The 22,839-nt window shown below is 39.3% G+C and overlaps 2 protein-coding genes across 4 annotated transcripts in view; both read right to left on the bottom strand.

Moving 5' to 3' along the window:
* LOC132101347 (extracellular calcium-sensing receptor-like) overlaps nucleotides 1–8,315 on the bottom strand; it is a 98,219-nt gene extending 89,904 nt beyond the window's left edge. The window contains exons 1-4 of one of the 3 annotated variants that reach the window (XM_059506239.1): nucleotides 7,682–8,303; nucleotides 7,206–7,301; nucleotides 6,290–6,621; nucleotides 5,065–5,188 (exon numbers count right to left, since the gene is read on the bottom strand). In XM_059506239.1, coding sequence (XP_059362222.1) covers nucleotides 5,166–5,188; nucleotides 6,290–6,621; nucleotides 7,206–7,301; nucleotides 7,682–7,911 — 681 coding nt within the window. In that variant the 5' untranslated portion in view covers nucleotides 7,912–8,303 and the 3' untranslated portion in view covers nucleotides 5,065–5,165. Of the gene's footprint in view, nucleotides 1–5,064; nucleotides 5,189–5,828; nucleotides 6,622–7,205; nucleotides 7,302–7,681 lie in introns of those variants that run through there. The other 2 variants (XM_059506238.1, XM_059506237.1) reach the window with 2 other exon arrangements.
* A 446-nt stretch (nucleotides 8,316–8,761) lies between these two features.
* The window catches only part of LOC132101166 (extracellular calcium-sensing receptor-like), a 35,385-nt gene continuing 21,307 nt past the window's right edge, over nucleotides 8,762–22,839 (bottom strand). The window contains exon 6 of the mRNA XM_059505878.1: nucleotides 8,762–9,148. Coding sequence (XP_059361861.1) covers nucleotides 9,048–9,148 — 101 coding nt within the window. The 3' untranslated portion in view covers nucleotides 8,762–9,047. The remainder of the gene's footprint in view (nucleotides 9,149–22,839) is intronic.

Here is a 22,839-nt window from a genome sequence, read left to right as displayed (position 1 = left end):
TTTCACCTCTGGGCTGGACACAGCGTACTGTAAGTACAGGGTTCGCTCTATTCCTCCTCGTGTTATTCACTCTCTCTCTCCTTTTCTCTCCACAGGTATCAACTTGGGCACAATAGCACAGTTAGTTTGCTTTGAATGGCTCTCACCTCTGGGCTGAACACAGCGCACTGTAAGTACAGGTTTCCTCTGTTTCTCCTTGTGTTACTCACTCTCTTTCCTTTCCTCTCCACAGGTATCAACTTGGACACAAAACACAGTTACTCTGCTTTGGATGGCTTTCACCTCTGGGCTGGACACAGCGTACCGTGCTATCTCCGGAGATCTGAAGCACGCTCACAACATATACTGTACTGAACTAGGCTAGGACCAGCAATCTCCTTGTCCTCCCACGCCGAAGTGCGTGAAGGCGGGGGTTTATCTGACAGGACACACGGCAATACACAGCAGCCCACAGCAATATACAGCACCACGTCAAAATTATAGGTTTTCACAGCACGAAGACTCACCCACCACACTCAGTGTACGGAAAGGACACCCGTCTTCCTTCACTTCGCTTGGTTCGGATCTGGCGATGGAATATGCGGCCTAGCTAGTGATGTCGTCGTTGTGACTACTTCAATAAGTATTCCTTCGGCTCTCCCACCACACTATATTAGGGGTAGGGCCGCCCTCCTCCTCCTGGAGAGATCTACACAACGCCAGGTCAATATACAGGGCACTTTCGACTGGCTCTTAGTACTCACATCAATGCCACTTCCAATCCCCTTTTTCACGTCGTCTCAGTTCGCCGTATAATCTGTTCACTTCTCAACCTTTAAGGTTCGCGATGTCTTCACAATCATACAATTCCAGCCTGAGGGAGAGAGAGAGTTAGACAGCTACCAGCAGCGTACCAAGACGGGCACAACCCAGTGCTTCACACACACCAAAAAGAGCTTCCCAGACTGGGAAATAACTTGGCCTTAAGTACTGCCTTGTCCAGCGTATCCTCCAATCACCAACCGCTGTCCCTAACTAGGCACAGGTGCATCGAATTCCCTGATTTTCCTTCTTACGGCGCTACCGGAAGTTCCGGTGTTCTGTTTTTCCGGTCCGGGCGGAAACGCTTCCGGGCGGAACCAAACTTCCCGAATTTTGGTTCCGCCCCTAAAGATCGTCACCTTGTGACATACACAGAATATTAATGTCCAATGATAATTATTGCGTGCACCTTTGCAGTGCTTTTGTTGTGTGACTCAAAGGGCTTTTGATGGTACTTTACCCATTAGGTGTTTTTTGGTATTCTGCTCTGGCCTAAATACAATAATGAAACACTTTGGAGCAAAAATACAGAGAATCAGACCAAAGCTTGATGCTAAAATAGCAAATATCTCCACAGCTACAGTAAATTTTCCTGGAGAGCTGACATATGCTGGAATAAAGGTGATCCATACAGCACAAAATATGAGCATACTGAATGTGATGAACTTAGCCTCATTGAAGTTATCAGGCAGCTTTCGGGCAAGAAAAGCTAAAACAAAGCAAAGGAAAGCTAGGAAACCAATATAACCCAGTACAGCCCAGAAACCTATTGCTGATCCTAAATTGCATTCTAGAATAATCTTTTCTTGGTAGTATTGCATATTGTTGTAAGGAAAAGGAGGGGATATTGTTAACCAAAGCACACATATAAGTACCTGTACGAGAGTGAAGCCTAAAACACTGAGTCTCTGTTGAGGAGGCCCAAACCATTTCATAACATTACTTCCCGGAAGTGTAGCCTTGAAGGCCATTAACACCACTATTGTTTTCCCGAGAACACAGGAGATACAGAGGACAAAAATGATCCCAAATGCTGTGTGACGCAACATACAGGACAACTCAGTGGGCCGACCAATGAAAGTAAGTGAACAGAGAAAACACAGAGTCAGTGAGAAGAGAAGCAGGAAGCTTAGTTCTGAGTTGTTGGCTTTTACTATCGGAGAAGTCCTGTTTTTGTAGAACACTAAAGTTATGCTCAAAGCCACTAAAGAGCCAGCAACAGAGAAAGCAGCCAGTATAATCCCAAGGATCTCATCCCAGGAGAGAAACTCCACTGGTTTAGGAAGACACTTGTCCTTCTCATTATTGGGCCAATACTCAGGTAGGCATCTGTGACAATCTAAAGAATCTAGGAGATGAAAAAAAATAAATAAATCAGTGCATAACAGTCATTCAGACATGCATCTGATCAAACTACTGTATTAAGAAGGATACAACTCTCAAAGAAAGGTGTATGATATGGTGCTAATGTCTGTTTATTTTTAGTAATGCATCAAAAATACATTAATATGCTGTTTGGTGATAAGGTTAAACACACATCTCAAAATCTGCAAAATGTTAATGGTTAATAAGTTATTATTAATTTGTTATGTCATTTTTTAAGTTATTTATTTGTTTTTTAATATAGTATTGCCTTGAAAAAAGCTACAGTATTTAATATAGCAGATGTTCACATAAACAAATTAAAAGAAAAATTAAACAAATGAAATGGCTCAAAAGTTTACATAGCCTTGAGTCTTAAAACTGTGTATTACTACCTGGATGATCAATGACTGTTTTTGTGTTATGTGATTGCTGTTTCTGAGCCTCTTGTTAGTCCTGCGCAGCTAAACTGCCCACTGTTCAGGGCTGGACTGGGATGCAATTTCAGGCTGGGAAATCTCCAGGCCAGACAGAAAAAAAAGGGGCCAAAATTTAAACTTTTGGGTACAACAGCTTGTCACTGGAGCAATACTCTTAAAAGGGTATCTTTGTACCTTTTGTACCTCTGATAGGTACATTAGTACATTAGAGTAGTTATCTGTACCCTTAAGGTGGTAAAAAAAAAAAAAAAAACATTTGGCCACTTTTTTATATACAGCCTATACATTCACAACAATTTCTGAAACCACAAACAGCCCTATTATTTGTATGGCCATCACATAAAAAGTTCTAAATCCTTAGTCTGGGGCCGTAAAAAAATAAAAAGTACGGTTATCTCTTGAACTGCACCAATTCACTTTCCTTTACCTATTTCCCCCAATATCTCTGTCTCTCCCTTCTTTTTCTTACCTGTTACTTCTTCACCAGCAGGTCTACTGATGTGAGCAGAACTATCCACCTTGTTGAAAACAACCACCTCATTTAAATTTTTTAGCACAGAATGTAATTTATCTTAAAATTACTTAAATACCCTAGATTTAACAAACCTTTTTCATATAAATATACACTATCGGTCAAAAGTTTTTGAACGGTAAGATTTTTTTATGTTTTTAAAGAAGTCTCTTTTGCTCACCAACCCTGCATTTATTTGATCCAAAATACAACAAGAGCAATACTATTGTGAAGTATTTTTAATATTTAGAATAACTGCTTTAGATTTGAATATATTTTCAAAATGTTATTTATTCCTTTGATCAAAAAGCTTAATTTTCAGCATCATTACTCCAGTCTTCAGTGTCACATAATCACAAAATCATTCTAATATGCAGATTTGCTGTTCAAAAAGCATTTACTATTACTATACATCGGATTCTTTGATAAATAGAAAGATCCAAAGATCAGCATTTATCTGAAATACAAAACTTTTGTAACACATTTTACATTCATTATACCAAAAGTCAAAAAGTCAGTATGAATGTATGTATGTGAAGAAAAAAAAAACTTACTCAGTTTTCAACAATAGTAATAACAATAATAATAATAAATGTGTTTTAAGCAGCAAATCAGCATAATAGAATGATTTCTGAAGGATCATGTGACTGGAGTATTGATGCTTAAAATCTAGCTTTCAGGGCCGGACCAGGCTCTTTTGATGCCCTACCCCCCACAAAAAGAAAAAAAAAAAAAAAAAAAAAAAGCTGAAAATGCTTATTTTTCAAAACTTTGCTATAATATAACATGACATAAATACTGATAAGTATTGACATAAGTAGTAAATATTGTGATGATAATAATAAATGTTGAAAGAAATTTTAAAAAATAAGATGTTGAAGCGCCTTGTAGGTATTTTATGAGTAAATATGTTAAAATAACCCATTGAAGAGACCAGATATGATAAAAATAATCTAACAGACAACAAAGGCAACGAAATAAAGGCCACATTCTGTAATTTATTTGTACGTTAGCCAGCTAGCTAGCTAGTTACGCTAATTAGCATACCCGTACTTTTCATTTCAGTTTTGTGCATATGTACAGTGGAAAACGACATACTTAAACTTAATTATTTCATTTTATGAATTCTAGATTATAGTCCTAGTCATGGTCTTTTTCAAAATATATTTAGCCATGTTTTGTTGAATTAAAAGCAAGCAGTATGTAACTGTTATTCAAATAACATTACAGAAGCTTACATTTATTTTAAAGATAATAAAGTAAAATTAAATAAGCAGTTAACTCAAACAAAAACATTCCATGGTGTCAGTATTGCCAGATAAGATGTTCTAAAAAGGCTATTTCAAAATAATACATAGCTTTGATATCACGGGAATACATTACATTTTAAAATTTATTCAAATAGAAATCAGTTACTTTAAATATAAAAATATTTCACAATATTACTGTTTTTGCTGTATCTTGGATCAAATAAATACAGGCTTGGTGAGCAGAAGAGCCTTGTTTATTTTTTTAAAACATTAAAAATCTTACTGAGCAAATTAATAATAATAATAATAAAACAGGTCAGCGTGCCAAATCAGCTGCTTTGCAGGCCACCGGGAATTCTCCTGGTGCTCCCGATGGCCAGTCCGGGCCTGCCACTGATCTTCACAAATAATACTCCAGGTCCTGCACATTCTTTGGTGTTTGATTGTGGATTCCATCTTTTCACATGCAAGACAATTAAGGGACTCGTACACAAAGGTGCAAACATACACCAAACTCAAGAAGCACATACACTACACTTATAAACACGTTACACTTGCAAATACACAGGGTGACCAGAGTAAATTTTTAAGATTTTTGCACGTGTTAAAATAGATTAGATATTAAATATTTTCCTATTCTTTTCTGTATCATGAAGTCTCTTATGTGATTGGCCCAGAAATATAAACCCAATTAAAATACCTGTCTCATTGCTGATCTCTCCGTCTGCACAGTTAATGCAGTCATAACAGCAGACAGGTCTTCCTTTTTTCACAGCCTTCCTTGTACCTGGAAGACAGCTATCACTGCACACAGACACAGGCACCTGCAAGTGACAGGTACACAGTATCAGAATCAGAAATTAACCAATACCTTTTTTTTGTGGTTATGCTATGTAAAAACAAAAATGCATGCAAACATAACCAACCAACTCCAGACTGTCTATTAATTTATGTTCAGTACTTGCACAATGATTTATCCAAATTAACTGATTCAATGAAAGACGTTGTATTTGTATATGCTTATGAGGACATATACCGTCAAAATTTTTAAATGTCCCATAAAACCATTTTCAGGGGTACTGTAGTACACTCGCCAGAACACACTACCTTTTTACTGCCGTCATACCAAAGTATAGCTCTGCTCAGACTAAATTCCTGGCCTTTAGGCTTGGATGCATCATATTGTCCCACTGTCACAAAATCAACTGAACTGTCTCCTTGAAGTTGCCAGTTCACAAGTTCATATCTGGCCACAGGGTCTCCATTGGTGTCAAATGAAACGGAATAATTATTTTTAGTAAAGTTCACTCGTTTAAGTTGATCAAAAACCTGCATGACAAACATAAAAACTTCAAACTGTGCTATGGTTACAATTTGCTAAATAATTAGAACTCAAATAGTGGGTATGACTATATCAATATTTTATAGCGGGACTACGCAGCGCAATGTTATATTCCATTACACTGATGCATTTTAAAATCTACATTTTTTCAAATGTACATTTACACTTTATTCCACGATGAAAAAACGTACCTCATGTGGATCAACTCTGATGCTTTTGTCACACTGACTTTCCTTACAGACAATGCTATGGAGGGCATGCGCTATAGCATATGCGGCTTTGTACACCATATTTGTGACGCGCAACTGGGAAGTGTCTGTGTACGGGTTCTGTAAAGTGCGCAGGTTTTCTGTGGAACCACACGCTGGCATTCCAGTAGAAGAACCCGTCTGCCGTTTTAGACTACAGCTGAATGAACTTTCCCAGAATTCTGTCAGCAGGGGAAATTCTGCCGCCTGCTCTGCAGACAGGTCAAGTAAAAACTCACGAAGACCTGGGATAACAGATCGCGGGATTGCAAAACCCACTACACCGATACACAAATTATACCGAAGCATTTCTGGGTCTGTAACCCACGACTCACTGCCAATCCACTGCATCGGGGGAGGAGGCTGCTGGCTCAGCTCTTCTAAAAGAAGTCTCATATCACCTGAGGCCAGGAAAGCAACAATAACACGAGCAGTTGACCCGCGAATGACTTCAGCCACTCTTTTTAGTTTGCTGCGCGGCTGGGTCCTGTAGTAGGCCTCAGAATACTCCACACAAATTCCCTCCTGCTCCGCAGCTTTCAGGAATGATGCCATGCCATTGTTCCCGTAGTCTGAATCACTGCGCACAGCTCCGATCCACGTCCATCCGAAGTGCTTGACCATCCGTGCCAGTGCTGCCGCTTGATGGTGATCACTGGGGATGGTCCTGAAGAAAGTAGGATACTGCCGCTTGTCACTGAGACACGCACACGTTGCGTAATGACTCACCTATAGTGCAGAATGGGGGGGGGGGGGGATTTATTTCCGAACATATTACAACTTTAAAATTGTCAAAATCAGACTACTCCAACAATAGCATTCTAAAAATGTTTACAGATGTTTGATTTGACAACGGGTTTCAAAGATTTTCCAGCTGTATATGGCAAATTTACAACTAATTTTACAATTACTAGGCAGTTTTGTATTTAATAATTATGTAAATATCTTAAAAAAGTAATATATATATATATATATATATATATATATATATATATATATATATATATATATATATATATATATATATATATATATATATTCTAGGCAAACACCTGCGGGATTCCAAAGGGACCGAAAAGTCTTGAAGTGCTTATAGACGGTGTGGAACCAGATTCTCCGACAAGTGCGGTAACTGCAGCCGATTTTGCACAGGCATCAGTGTCGTTAAAAATGAGATCTAGTCCGTTGGCAAGCTGTAATGATACTTTAATTGCCATTGGCACAGAGCCACAAGAGTCATATATATGGTACCCTAATGTTATGCCTGGTAAAAGATCAGAGCTGTTGTTGATCTCTTGGATGGAGAACTGCAATGCACGAGCAAAGCGCAGCTCCCTAAAGTCCATGCTGTTGAATAACACACACACACACACAAAAAAAAAAACAATAATTATTAGGTATAATAATTAAAATCATTATTTATATATTTGAGATTAATTGGATTGCACAAAAAAATGGTTAAAAACTGAGTTATCTGTTTTTGCAGATGAAATTAATATATATTGCCATTAAAGTGAAGAAAAATGCTAATTTTATAAGACAATTTTAAATGGCACTTAGAGGCTTTTGCACCTGAGCTCTTCACACACACACACACAAACACACACACACACACACACACACACACACACACGCAAACAGACACACACACACACATTTTTACCACAATCACATTAATCCATTGAAGACTGTTTAGAGCTGTATTTAATTTTATATCAAGCTCTAACCTGCCACTGCACTCAAGTGGTCGTGGCCGTCTAATGTAGATGTGCTTCTCTGTCTTCAGATAGTAATGAATGGTGAAAGCCCCTCCAATGACAAAGTCTCCATCCTTGAAAAGTGCAGGGGGCTGACGGTCAGCTTGGAGGATGCAGGTGCCTAAATTAACCCCACACACAACAGGATAAAACCTGGCAATACACAGTAGTGTCGTTTTCAATAAATGATTAACATGCATGTCTTTTGTTGGGCAAGCAACCACAAACAGGAGGTGAGCATTACACCTTGTTTTATATACCCACCATCAACTACAGTTGTGAAAATGTGAATGAAAAAAAAATGTAAGAGGGTGTGGTTATTATTTCATATCAGTCCATCATGATGAGATAATGTGTCTCAAGTGAATCATGGATTTCCAAAACACCCAAAACAGGACCTTCTTTAAAGTCAACCCACCCCCTGCCAGTTTCAAGAGAAATGATGATGATGACGATGTTGGAAGCATGTTTTAAATTTATATTTGCTTTTACCTGATTTTATTACTTATTTTACAAACATTTTATTTTATTGTTTTAAGATATTTAATATGTTTCAGTGACAACAACATGACTATAAAGCATTCTGCTATACATGGAACCATAAATGATAATAATAATTAATATAGCATATTTTAAATAAATATATAATTTGGTAACACCAAACTAGATCATAAGTTAACATGACTATAACACTCAGGACTTTAAATTGCAAAACATCATGTAATTTAACAGTGTTTTTTTTCCTGTATGTACCCCAAATAATACCCCCCCCCCCAAAAAAAAAGAAAATAATTATATATGTGTATATATATATATATATAACACATATATATATATATATATATATATATATATATATATATATATATATATATATATATATATATATACACACACACATTGTTTTTCATCAGTTTATAACAATATTAATAGCAACCTATAGCATTTTACCAGATTTATTGATTTATATTATTATATTTATATTATTGTACTACATAATTTGATAATTTGTATTTATCAAATTATTGAACTGATCAAGTTGAGCTTTATTGTCATTCCACTACATGTGTGGGCATACAATGGAATGAAATGTCATGCCCAGGGCCGTAGTAGTTGGGTGAAAGGTAGTGGTGATTATAGGGGCCCAAAGCTGAGGGGGGTCCCCCCGGCGATCTCAGCCGACTGGCTGAGGCAAGTCTAAAAAGATGCTCAGGACAGTTGACAGGCCACTGCTGCACATCGCCACGAAAGATTATTATTTGCACGTGTTTTTAAGCCTTGCCAATTTAAACATTCAAAAGAGTTTAAAGCATTCAAACACAAGACATGGAAAAACTCAACCGAGTAGGCCTACTCGCGCTCCATGTTCGACGCAGAGAGCAGCATCGCACGGACAGCAACACCGAATCGAGCTCTCTCCTTCGGGTCCTCCTGCACCTGAACGAACAAATACAAAATCGCAGTTTAAACATGGAAACAGAAAAAGATTTGAAAGAGCCCACTTCAGCAGCCGCGAGCATGGTGTTCTGTGCACACAGGGTGCACGCAGAGAGACGGGTCTCAAAACGCTTCAACACAGACATTTGCGTCTTCTTGCTCTTGTACCAACACATACATAAAAATTTGTGTCAAAATACCCATCTTGGAAAGTATTCTTGAAAAATAAAAATAAAAATGTCTTAATTAAAAGTAAACAGTGGAAAAAGAAATCAGATGTGTATCATTATATTGGATGCATTGTCTCTTAAAGTGACCATGTCTAATTTACTACCTGCTGTCCGTGTCCTTAATGCTAATCCAAGAAAATGAAAGAAAGAAAATAATTCACTGCTCTTGACTGAATCATTCATTACAGTGAGGTGGTCTTTCTGCTGGACCTTGAGGACTGTCGCACCTCCTACGGTGCCTACGGTGGACTATGCATGGCAGGGGCGTCCTTTTCCCTGAGGCAGGCCTAAACCTGACCGCATACCATGTGGTTTTGCTGCAGGGTCTTCAGCTGGGGACCACCGCTCATTGACGTTTCGCCCCTTAACCCAGAACATCTCCTGGTGGCGGGGCAGTGAACAGGGACGTCTCTCTGACACTCCCTGCAGCAAAACCTAATTAGATGTTACTCCCCAAGCCTTATCACGTCGTTTCAGCCAGAGCCAATGGCTTGCTTTCTCCGCTTCCTCAGAGAGCTCTTTGGTGGATCTGCTCAGCGTGGTTCCCCGTAATCCCAGGTCCTTGAGCAGGCATGATATTGGTCTGCCCATAAAGCCTCTGGCTCCCACCTCCACCGGGTACAGCCTCACTCTCCATCCACTTTCTCTGCACTCCGCAACCAAGTCTGCATACTTCACCTTCTTTCTCTCGTAAGCAGCTTTCAGTCCTTCCTCCCATGGCACTGTCAGCTCGATCACTATCACTGGCTTCACAGCTGTAGAACAGAGCACCATGTGTGGTCTTAATGTGGTGCTGCATATCTCCTGTGGGAACTGGAGCTGCCTTCCCAGGTCTACTTCCATCTTACACACTGCCCCTGGTGTTAATAACTTGACAGGTGGTCTCTTGCTGGTATGCATTGTGGTTCCCCCTCCTTGAGGACGTGGAACCTACATCGACTCTCTAATGGACTCTGATTATTTGCCTCCTGCCGACTTTTCTCCAGCACCTCTGCCAGCTTCCTAAGCACTTGGTCATGCCGCCATCTTTCAGACACCAGATATAATTTAGTTTTATTTTTGTATTAGTGGGTGCAGGGCCCTATAGTTTATGTAAGAGAGTATAGCAAAAATATGTGACATTTTATACCCAAAAGTTCTTCATACAGGGGACTACCAGTAATATTGATTTGGGACCAAATATTATTCATACACTTTGACCTGACCATGTTTTGCCTAAGTGTTTTTCTTTAATTGCTTATACAACCTTTTTACACCACAGACTGAACAAAATTAAGCATTGCTCAGTAATTGTTCAACAAAGTATTGATAATTGTGTAATAATTTGCATACTAACAGTTGTCAGAATTTTTGGTTGATTGTAATCCACACACCTTTCTTTCGAAGTTATCTGACATTATAAATATGAATTTGTTAACTCCACTTGTTATATTTTGTTACCATTATCTAAAGTATAGCAAATAAACTATGATAATGTGATAAATGTTTTGTATTGACTGTATATTTAATTTTTAAAGTGAAGACTATGCAGTGCCATTTTACATTTGATTATTCGGTTTCTGTACCTGGACACCTACAAAAAAAACTTTCTTTTATGGGATTATGCACACAAAAGTGTCTAGTGGGCATAGAAGAGAGTGTGTTAGTACAGGTGGTTTGTACAGGCCCACTGACCTGTGTGACAGTTTTTCTGTGATGTGGTAAGGTTGGTGGTGGTGGGGGGGGGGGGGGGGGGTTGGGGGTGTTGGAGAAGGTGAGATGGTCCATGTTTCAGGAGGTAGAGGGTTTGTGTGGGGTTTCAGAGGAGGCGGGGTGAGGCTGGAGGGAAAAGCTGTTGAGCAATCTGGCGGAACAGGCTCTGATGCTACGGTACCGTCTTCCTGATGGTAGGAGCTGGAAGAGACTGTGGGAGGGATGAGTGGGGTCCCTCATGATACTGTTGGCTTTGCTGGAGCATTGTTTAAGGAAAATTTCCAGGATGGAGGGGAGAGGGGCACAGATGTTCTTTGCAGCTGTGTTCACTGTCCGCTGGAGGGTCTTGCGGTCTTCTACACCAGGGGTTTTCAAACTGTGGGTCGCGACCCACTCGTGGGTCACGGAATGGAACAAGGTGGGTCGCACAAAGTCACTTGGCTGCAGCTAATTTTGCGTTTCAATGACACACAGACACTAACACAGTTCAGTCTAGGGCTGCACGAATGTGACGAGTGGGGCGGGGCCTAGTGCCATGGGAACAGAGCTAGGCCGGTGGAGTGATTGGGAAATGAGCAACACTCACCGGTCTCAAGAACCACGGAGGAGATCGGAAGGATACAAAAGAGGAGCGATGACAGTGAAGGACGAGAGAGGACCAGGCCTGGGTTTTATTTTGTGTTTGTTTTTTATTTGTGCACGGCAGTCATCCGTGAGGGGCTGTCGCGCTGTTTTGTGTTTATTTGGTTATTAAAACTTTGTTTGATTGTCCGCCGGTTCCCACCTCTTTCCACGAAGGAGTCATCGAGGCGGTGGGCTGGAGTGAGTTCGTCCGTCCCCCCGGCAACTCACTCCAGCCCACCACATCGAGCACCCTCGGCGGCAGACTCCTTCGCCCTGCTCGATGGCACTGCGGATTCACCCCAGCGGCGAAGGATCTTCGGCAGCGCGCCCCTCCTTCCTCCCTGGCTTCGGCACCAGTGTAAAACATTAAAATCTTCACAATCACAGGAAGAAGGAGGCGGGAACTGGGAACCCACTCATCACAACGATATAGTCCACCAACATTAATAATGAACTGCAATATCCTTAGTGTGATTTTCAAATTGCAATTAAGTCCGTGTGCGTTGCGTGTTTTGAAGGTCTCAGAGCAATGTCATTAAAAGGTTCAATCGGTCTTTTTTTACCTATTTCACAATTATTTTAATCTCCAAACTGTTTTAGATAGTTCTGCTTTGCTTCTTATGCTTTTCTAAAAAAGTGTTGGATTGTGCTCCGTTCTCGCCGACACACACGGAAGGATCATGAATGCAACAAAACACAGCAGCGCAGATTACACTTCACTGGAGTGAGCCTGCTTCACGTTTTTATGGACACTACATATTTTAACGCCAGTAAACAAAAATTAAAACTTGTAAATTTGTAGTGAAATTTTCAGTTGTACTCTAAAATAAAATGGTTATTTTTCTTAAATACTTAATTTCTGTCATAAAAATTTTAAGTAAGATTAGGTTTAAAGTAATTTCACTCGTTGTTTTTTTTTTTTTTTTATATTTTGGTGGGTCGTGAAATATATTACACTTGTCTAGGTGGGTCGTGGAATGGAAAAGTTTGGGAACCACTGTTCTACACTACAGTTCCCATACCAGACAGTTATGCAGCTGCTCAGCAGGCTCTCAATGGAGCCCCTGTAGAATTTGGTGAGGATGGGTGGAGGGAGACTTGCTCTTTTCAGTCGGCGGAGAAAGTGTTGGTGCTATTGAGTCTTCTTGGAGAGTGACATAGTGTTGGTGGTCCAGGTGAGGTCATCTGTGATGTGCACCCCCAGGAATTTAGTGCTGCTGACTCTCTCCACAGTCGAGCTGTCGATGGTCAGTGGGGGGTGGTAGTTTCTCCTGAAGTCCATCACAACCTCCTTTGTCTTACTACACTCACAGGTTGTTAGTGCCACACCATTTAGCCAGCTTTGCCACACTCTGTAGTGTGTTTCATTGCTGTTGCTGATGAGACCTACCACAGTTGTGTTATCCGCGAACTTGATGATGTGGTTGTAGCTGAACTTGGCAGTGCAGTCGTGGGTCAGCAGCGTGAAGATCAGTGGGCTGAGCACACAGCCTTTTGTGGCACCAGGGCCGTATTAAGACAGTGTGGTGCCCCTGGGCACTATACCTCAAAAGCCCTGACATTACCGTGTACAGCCGCGAGAGGGTGCTCTATGTTTTAAGTGGAGCACTGAGCAGCATAGAGCGCCCTCTCCCGGCTCTGTAGACGGTAATGTTTTAACTTTAACTTCAACGGTAAACAGGGAGGGAGAGTGCAGTCAATCGCTTCTGTGTCATTGTCGTCCTGACCTGAGCTCATTCTTCACTTGTTTAAAAAAAACTTTCGATCCCTGAAACATTTTGAATTGTAGCTAAACGTCTAGCGTCCTTGTCTTTCTTTAACTTTCTTTTTGCAAAACCACTCAATTGACGTCTGTCCATTTTGATTCATTTTCTGTAGCCGTAAAAAAAAATTACACATATGGGAGAGATGTGTCATTATCACAGGCCTGTGGTGGGGGCTTGTAGTCAGTGATGGTCTGTATGGCTTGCCACAGTCTCTGTGTGTCTATGCTGTCTATGAAGTGATTTTTTTGAGCATAGTACTGTTTTGCATTTTTGATGCAACAGGACATATTGGCTCTTGCTGTTTTGAGGGCTGCTTTATCTCCTGATCTGAATGCTTCATCTCTGGTCTTTAGCAGCCCACGAACCTCTGCTGTTATCCATGGCTTCTGGTTTGCATGTGTGGTGATGGTCTTGGTGACTGTAACATCATAAATGCACTTTTTGATATAAGAAGTCACTGGCTACATTTAAATGCACATTTGTTACATTTATTTTTAACAGCTGAATTAATATTTATCCATATAATATTTTAAATATGCATATAAACCGCTGTGCTGTGCTGCTCCAATTTATCATGAAAAAAAAAAAAAAAAAAAAAAACACTCCCCGCGCCCAAACAAGGTTGCCTGTGCCAGTTGGCGAGTGAAAATAACTTTTTTTATAATGGCAGTTTTATAATGAGTTTTATAATGGCAGGACACGCGTTTATACAACACTTTATTCAAAAGGAAGAGCCGCTCGTTCTGTGCGTCATACATCATTACATTATTTCTGTGTAATGGCAAATGCGCAGTCCTTTCAGTTTTGTGGTTCAATCCGATTGAGTGTTTACATGCACTCTTGATCATATTAAAAGAGGAATAAACCACCCCCTTACATTCGATCGAAATTTCATTCCAATCGAGCTCAATCGGATCAATTAAGGTGTTTACATGAAGGCTTTTCAGTCCGATTGAGCCATCAACTGATTATTTGGTTTCATGTAAATGTAGCCACTGTTTCAGTGTACTCCTGCAGGTCTGTGTAGTTGTTGTAGGTGGCTGCCTCTTGTATCTATAAAAAATGTTGCTGCTGAATTGTCCACCAACCTAGTTTATACATAGTGTCTTGTGAAAATATTCATACCCCTTCATTTTTTTCACGTTTCATATGTTGCTGCATTACAGTATGTTAAATGGCTTTAATTAATTTTTTTCCCACATCAATCTACTCTCCATACACCATATTGACATAGCAAAAACAGAACAGGCACACAAAAAACTGAATTAAGTACATTACATAAGTATTGTTCAAGCATTTCAGTACCTTCAGTACCTTTACAGCCTCAAGTCTTTTTAGTTTGATGCGACAAGCTTTGGTCATCAGCATTTGGCAAGTATATGCTATTCTTCTCCTCATCTTTTCACCTCTCAAGCTCTGTCAGGTTGGATAGCGGCAGACGCACATTTTCAGGTTTCTCCAGAAATATTTGATTGAGTTCAAAGCAAGTATGCTGCTTTGCTGCTCAAGAAACATTTACGATTATTGTGTTGAAAACAGTTGTGCTGTCCAATACATATATATTTCTTATTTATATGCAACAGAAGTCTTTACACTCACTTTTGATTAATTTAATGCATCCTTGCTGAATAAAAATATGAATAATAATTTTAAATAATTGGTGTACACTACCATTCAGAGGTCTGGGGTCTCTATAACAATGAAGCCTTAAAAATAAATACATTTATTCTATACTGGACGAGCTTTTGGGGCAGACCTGACCTGTTTAAAAGAGATGGTCTTCATCCCTCCTGGGGTGGCGCCACTCTTCTCTCTAGAAATATGGCAAATAGTCTTAGTGTTTATACTTGACTAACTGGGGCCCAGGTCAGGAAGCAGACAGACTGGCTAAACCGACCGTCTGCTAGCTGCCTCCCGTCACAGAGGTCAGTTAATTCTCAGCACATAGAGACTTTTTCACCTAGATATCACACTATAGAGACTGTGTCTGTTCCCCGAACTAGAAAATACAAAAAACGTCCAAACCAAGTTAAGATTAACAATTTAATTGAGGTTCAACAAATAAAAAACAGAAGCAATATGGATAAACAAATGATAAAGCTTGGCTTATTGAATATCAGATCCCTTTCTACGAAAACACTTTTTGTAAATAATATGATCACTGATCATAATATAGATGTACTCTGTTTGACAGAAACCTGGCTAAAACCTGATGATTACATTATTTTAAATGAGTCCACCCCCCAAGATTACTGTTATAAACATGAGCCACGTCTAAAAGGCAAAGGTGGAGGTGTTGCTTCAATTTATAACAACGTTTTCAGGATTTCTCAGAGGGCAGGCTACAAGTATAACTCGTTTGAAGTAATGGTACTTCATATAACATTATCCAAAGAAACAAACGTTAATGATAAATCCCCTGTTATGTTTGTACTGGCTACTGTATACAGGCCACCAGGGCACCATACAGACTTTATTAAAGAGTTTGGTGATTTTACATCCGAGTTAGTTCTGGCTGCAGATAAAGTTTTAATAGTTGGTGATTTTAATATCCATGTTGATAATGAAAACGATGCATTGGGATCAGCATTTATAGACATTCTGAACTCTATTGGTGTTAGACAACACGTTTCAGGACCTACTCATTGTCGAAATCATACTCTAGATTTAATACTGTCATATGGAATTGATGTTGATGGTGTTGAAATTATTCAGCCAAGTGATGATATCTCAGATCATTATTTAGTTCTTTGCAAAATTCATATAGCCAAAATTGTAAATTCTACTTCTTGTTACAAGTATGGAAGAACCATCACTTCTAACACAAAAGACTGCTTTTTAAGTTATCTTCCTGATGTATCCAAATTCCTTAGCATATCCAAAACCTCAGAACAACTTGATGATGTAACAGAAACTATGGACTCTCTCTTTTCTAGCACTTTAAATAAAGTTGCTCCTTTACGCTTAAGGAAGGTTAAGGAACACCATGGCCAAACACAGTTTGACACCATGGTATAATGAGCATACTCGCACCCTAAAGAGAGCAGCCCGAAAAATGGAGCGCAGCTGGAGGAAAACAAAACTAGAGGTATTTCGTATTGCTTGGCGGGAAAGTAACATATCCTACAGAAAAGCATTAAAAACTGCTAGATCCGATTACTTTTCTTCTCTTTTAGAAGAAAACAAACATAACCCCAGGTATTTATTCAATACAGTGGCTAAATTAACGAAAAATAAAGCCTCAACAAGTGTTGACATTTCCCAACACCACAGCAGTAATGACTTTATGAACTACTTTACTTCTAAAATCGATACTATTAGAGATAAAATTGCAACCATTCAGCCGTCAGCTACAGTATCACATCAGACAGAGCACTATAGACCCCCTGAGGAACAGTTCCACTCATTCTCTACCATAGGAGAGGAAGAATTGTATAAACTTGTTAAATCATCTAAACCAACAACATGTATGTTAGACCCTATACCATCTAAGCTCCTGAAAGAGGTGCTTCCAGAAGTCATAGATCCTCTTCTGACTATTATTAATTCCTCATTGTCATTAGGACATGTCCCCAAAACCTTCAAACTGGCTGTTATTAAGCCTCTCATCAAAAAACCACAACTTGACCCCAAAGAACTAGTTAATTATAGACCAATCTCGAATCTCCCTTTTCTGTCCAAGATACTAGAAAAGGTGGTATCCACACAATTATATTCCTTCTTAGAGAAAAATGGTATATGTGAGGATTTCCAGTCAGGATTTAGACCGTATCATAGTACTGAGACTGCTCTTCTTAGAGTTACAAATGATCTGCTCTTATCATCTGATCGTGGGTGTATCTCTCTATTAGTTTTATTGGATCTTAGTGCTGCGTTTGACACAATTGACCACAACATTCTTTTGCATAGACTTGAATACTTTGTTGGCATCAGTGGAAGTGCATTAGCATGGTTTAAATCGTACTTATATGACCGCCATCAGTTCGTAGCAGTGAATGAAGATGTATCCTATCGATCACAAGTGCAGTATGGAGTACCTCAAGGCTCAGTACTAGGGCCGCTACTCTTCACGCTTTATATGTTACCCTTGGGAGATATCATAAGGAAACATGGTGTTAGCTTTCACTGTTATGCTGATGATACTCAGCTCTATATTTCTTCGCAGCCCGGTGAAACACACCAATTTGAAAAACTAATGGATTGCATAGTCGATATAAAAAACTGGATGACGAGTAATTTCTTACTGCTAAATTCTGAAAAAACAGAGGTGTTAATTATAGGACCTAAAAACTCTGCTTGTAATAACCTAGAACACTGTCTAAGACTTGATGGTTGCTCTGTCAATTCTTCATCATCAGTTAGGAACCTAGGTGTGCTACTTGATCGCAGTCTTTCCTTAGAAAGCCACGTTTCTAGCATTTGTAAAACTGCATTTTTCCATCTCAAAAATATATCTAAATTACGGCCTATGCTCTCAATGTCAAATGCAGAAATGTTAATACATGCATTTATGACATCAAGGTTAGATTATTGTAATGCTTTATTGGGTGGTTGTTCTGCACGCTTAGTAAACAAACTACAGCTAGTCCAAAATGCAGCAGCAAGAGTTCTTACTAGAACCAGGAAGTATGACCATATTAGCCTGGTCCTGTCAACACTGCACTGGCTCCCTATCAAGCATCGCATAGATTTTTAAAATATTGCTTATTACTTATAAAGCCCTGAATGGTTTAGCACCTCAGTATTTGAATGAGCTCCTTTTACATTATAATCCTCTACGTCCGCTACGTTCTAAAAACTCAGGCAATTTGATAATACCTAGAATATCAAAATCAACTGCAGGCGGCAGATCCTTTTCCTATTTGGCGCCCAAACTCTGGAATAACCTACCTAACATTGTTCGGGAGGCAGACACACTCTTGCAGTTTAAATCTAGATTAAAGACCCATCTCTTTAACCTGGCATACACATAACATACTAATATGCTTTTATTATCCAAATCCGTTAAAGGATTTTTAGGCTGCATTAATTAGGTAAACCGGAACCGGAAACACTTCCCATAACAACCTATGTACTTGCTACATCATTAGAAGAATGGCATCTACGCTAATATTTGTCTGTTTCTCTCTTGTTCCGAGGTCACCGTGGCCACCAGATCCAGTCTGTGTCCAGATCAGAGGGTCACTGCAGTCACCCGGATCCAGTACGTATCCAGACCAGATGGTGGATCAGCACCTAGAAAGGACCTCTACATCCCTGAAAGACAGCGGAGACCAGGACAACTAGAGCCCCAGATACAGATCCCCTGTAAAGACCTTGTCTCAGAGGAGCACCAGGACAAGACCACAGGAAACAGATGATTCTTCTGCACAATCTGACTTTGCTGCAGTCTGGAATTGAACTACTGGTTTCGTCTGGTCAGAGGAGAACTGGCCCCCCAACTGAGCCTGGTTTCTCCCAAGGTTTTTTTCTCCATTCTGTCACCGATGGAGTTTCGGTTCCTTGCCGCTGTCGCCTCTGGCTTGCTTAGTTGGGGACACTTCATCTACAGCGATATCGTTGACTTGATTGCAAATAAATGCACAGACACTATTTAACTGAACAGAGATGACATAACTGAATCCAATGATGAACTGCCTTTAACTATCATTTTTGCATTATTGACACTGTTTTCCTAATGAATGTTGTTCAGTTGCTTTGACGCAATGTATTTTGTTTAAAGCGCTATATAAATAAATAAAGGTGACTGTTAAAATGGTTTACACAAAAATATAAAACAGTTGAGATGTTTTTTTTTTAACATTCATATTTTTATATTAGAATGATTTCTGAAGGAATCGAGTCTGTTTCTGTTCATTTGTAGTCACAGTATACATCACATTTCAAAAGAATGATAATTTATATATTTTTATGACAGAAGTGGAGCTTAAACTCTCAAGACGAGACTTATGATAGAAAAAAAAATGTTACTAAATAAATACACGATTGTGACATAGAATAAGCTTACGTCTGACTTCTTCAAGCGGTCGTATTTACCATGTTTACTATGGTATTGTTAATGGCAAACGTGCATAGTCTTTTGCATTGCTTATAATTATGTCTGCCTTATATGGCGATCACAATCCACATCGGATCACAATATTTCAAACACTCGCTGCTGTCTGAAAGTGAGTTTTGAACTAAAATTATTTAAAAAGTCTGGATGTTATAGCTGTTAACTTTATTGAATGATCTGCGGTGCTGGCGCTCTCCAGATGTGGAGAAACTCCAATTTATTTATAACCACTCCTCTAACCCCAGCTGGCCCACTTTGGCCCAAAGTTTTCGTCGGGCCAAAAATTCCGTGCCGTTGGTCATGAGGAAGCACCGACGAGGCACGATCAATCCTCAGAAGTGACATTGGAAATGCTTTTGGCCCTGGTACACACTAGCAAAAACATTTAAATAGTAAAAATATTTCAACATTTTATTGCATTTTTTTCTAGGGATGCACCGGTTGACCGGCCATAAATCGGAACCGGACGGATTTTGCTTAAAATTCGCGATCGGCAATCGGCCGGTATTTGGTATTTTGGTATTTTTTTTGGCAGATTTTTCCAGAAGTGCGCCCGCATGCACAGACTACATTGTAATCATTCACTGGAAGTGCAGAGCTACACGTCTGAGGCATAGATAGCAGGAAGCGAACGGCCTGCTATAAGAAACATCTTATAGTCATGTAGTCGAGTAGTCGTGGCCTTATGGTTAGAGAGTCGGACTCGCAATTGAAGGGTTGTGAGTTCGAGTCTCGGGCCGGCAGGAATTGTGGGTGGGGGGAGTGCGTGTACAGTGCTCTCTCCACCCTCAATACCATGACTTAGGTGCCCTTGAGCAAGGCACCAAACCCCCAACCGCTCCCTGGGTGCCGCAGCATAAATGGCTGCCCACTGCTCCGGGTGTGTGTTCACAGTGTGTGTGTGTGTGTTCACTGCTCTGTGTGTGTGCACTTTGGATGGGTTAAATGCAGAGCACAAATTTTGTGTATGGGTCACCATACTTGGCTGAATGTCACGTCACACTTATTGAATTTGCGTTGTTTGGACTTTAGAACTATGCAGTTGTTGTCTTTAATTCCACATGGTTACAGTTAATCTTTTCATTTAAGGCCAGTTCTCTGTAGTTTCAACCCAAAGCAAAAGCTAAATGCTGATGTCTGTACCATCTATGTTTGTATTGAATGTAGGCTACTTACTGTGCGGTTACTGCTGTTAATTTCAGATGGTTACGGTTATTGTTTTCAATAGCCAAAAGCCAGTTTGGCCTATTAAATAACAAATAAACATATTGTTTATGTATACTTTCCTTCTTTCTTGTTTGTTGCTTAAAAAAATTAAATAATCAGAAATCGGTATCGAAATCGACCAGTTTGCTGGTAAAAAAAATCGGTATCGAATCGGCCATGAAAAATCAAGATCGTGCATCCCTAATTTTTTCTGTACTTTGGAACAAATGAATGCAGGCTTGGTGAGCAGAAGAGAATTCTTTAAGAACATTAAAAAAAAATCTTACTGTTATGTAGGTATGTATGCATTTTTTTATTATTATTAATTATTTGATTTTTTTTATATTATATATATATATATGTATTGTATAATTATTAAACTACATCAATACAGTTTATTTAAAAATTTAGTTTTTAAACTCAGAAACATGCTTCATACATTGTAATTGTGTAATGTGTAATTATTAAACTGTATGTTTAAACTTTTTTTTTTTCTAAACTGTTTTTCTAAACATGCAAAAAAATTTAATGTGAAGGAAAGTTGTTCTTGCCTTAGATGGCTTTAGTTGGCTTTTGGTATTTTACCCATCAATTGTTTTTTCGTATTTTGCTCTGGCCTAAATACAATAATGAAACACTTAGGAGCAAAAATACAGAAACTCAAACTAAAGCTTGAAGCTAAAATGGCAAATATCTCCACAGCTACAGTAAATTTACCAGGAGAGCTGACATAAGCTGGAATAAATGTGATCCATACAGCACAAAATATGAGCATACTGAATGTGATGAATTTAGCCTCATTGAAGTTATCAGGCAGCTTCCGGGCAAGAAAAGCTAAAACAAAGCAAAGGAAAGCTAGCAAGCCAATATAACCCAGTACAGCCCAGAAACCTATTGCTGATCCTAAACCACATTCTAGAATTATCTTTTCTTTGTAGTGTTCCATATTCTTGTAAGGGAATGGGGGAGATATCATTAACCAAAGCACACATATAAGTACCTGTACAAGGGTGAAACCCAAAACACTGAGTCTCTGTTGAAGAGGCCCAAACCATTTCATGACATTACTTTCTGGTAGTGTAGCCTTGAAGGCCATTAACACCACTATTGTTTTCCCGAGAACACAGGAGATACAGAGGACAAAAGTGATCCCAAATGTTGTGTGACGCAACATACAGGACAACTCAGTGGGCCGACCAATGAAAGTAAGTGAACAGAGAAAACACAAAGTCAGTGAGAAGAGAAGCAGGAAGCTCAGCTCAGAATTGTTGGCTTTTACTATCGGAGAGGCCCTGTTTTTGTAGAATACAACAGTTAAGATCAAAGCCACTAAAGCACCAGCAACAGAGAAAGCAGCCAGTATAATCCCAAGGATATCATCCCAGGAGAGAAACTCCACTGGTTTAGGAAGACAATTGTCCTTCTCATTATTGGGCCAATACTCAGGTAGGCATTCGTGACAATCTAAAGAATCTGGAAGATGAAGAAATCAGTGCTTAACATCCATTCCTGAACCACAGGAACAAAATAAAGACATATAGGTGATTAGACTATGCTGTTTCAGAATGAGGAAAAAAAATAATAATAAAATAAAATAAAAAATAAAAGGCTCAATGAAACAATGATCTTTTTGCCCTATACATTAATTTATTAAAACATAGTTCTCTCACTTATGTAATTTTATGAATCACACTTAATTTATTATCCATATAATAGCAGTAATATAATAGTGTTGGCCCAGATCCGGCCCACATCTGGCCCACATGGATTTCACATGGACCAGATGTGGGCGGGGTCTGGGCCAACACTGGTTGCTGTCTGGGTTATCATTATATAAACAACAGGGTGAGTAAATACTGACTGAATTGTATTGTTTAGGTGAACGATCCCTTTAAGTGTAAGGGTAAAATGACATCATTCTCAGAATTTAGAAAAAAAAAGAAGGAATAGTTCACCCAAAAATGTTTATGTTTGTCCGCTTACCCCCAGGGCATCCAAGATGTAGGTGACTTTGTTTGACGGTACATTGATGTTCAAGACACAAAAAGACCGGACTGTGCAAAAAACTGAACAGTATTTACATTTATTTTTACCTCTGATTCATTGAACTGAACTGTC

This window comes from Carassius carassius, chromosome 23 (assembly GCF_963082965.1).
Source record: "Carassius carassius chromosome 23, fCarCar2.1, whole genome shotgun sequence".
In the NCBI taxonomy this organism is placed as follows: Eukaryota; Metazoa; Chordata; class Actinopteri; order Cypriniformes; family Cyprinidae; genus Carassius; species Carassius carassius.
This window is presented reverse-complemented; position numbering and strand designations above follow the sequence as displayed.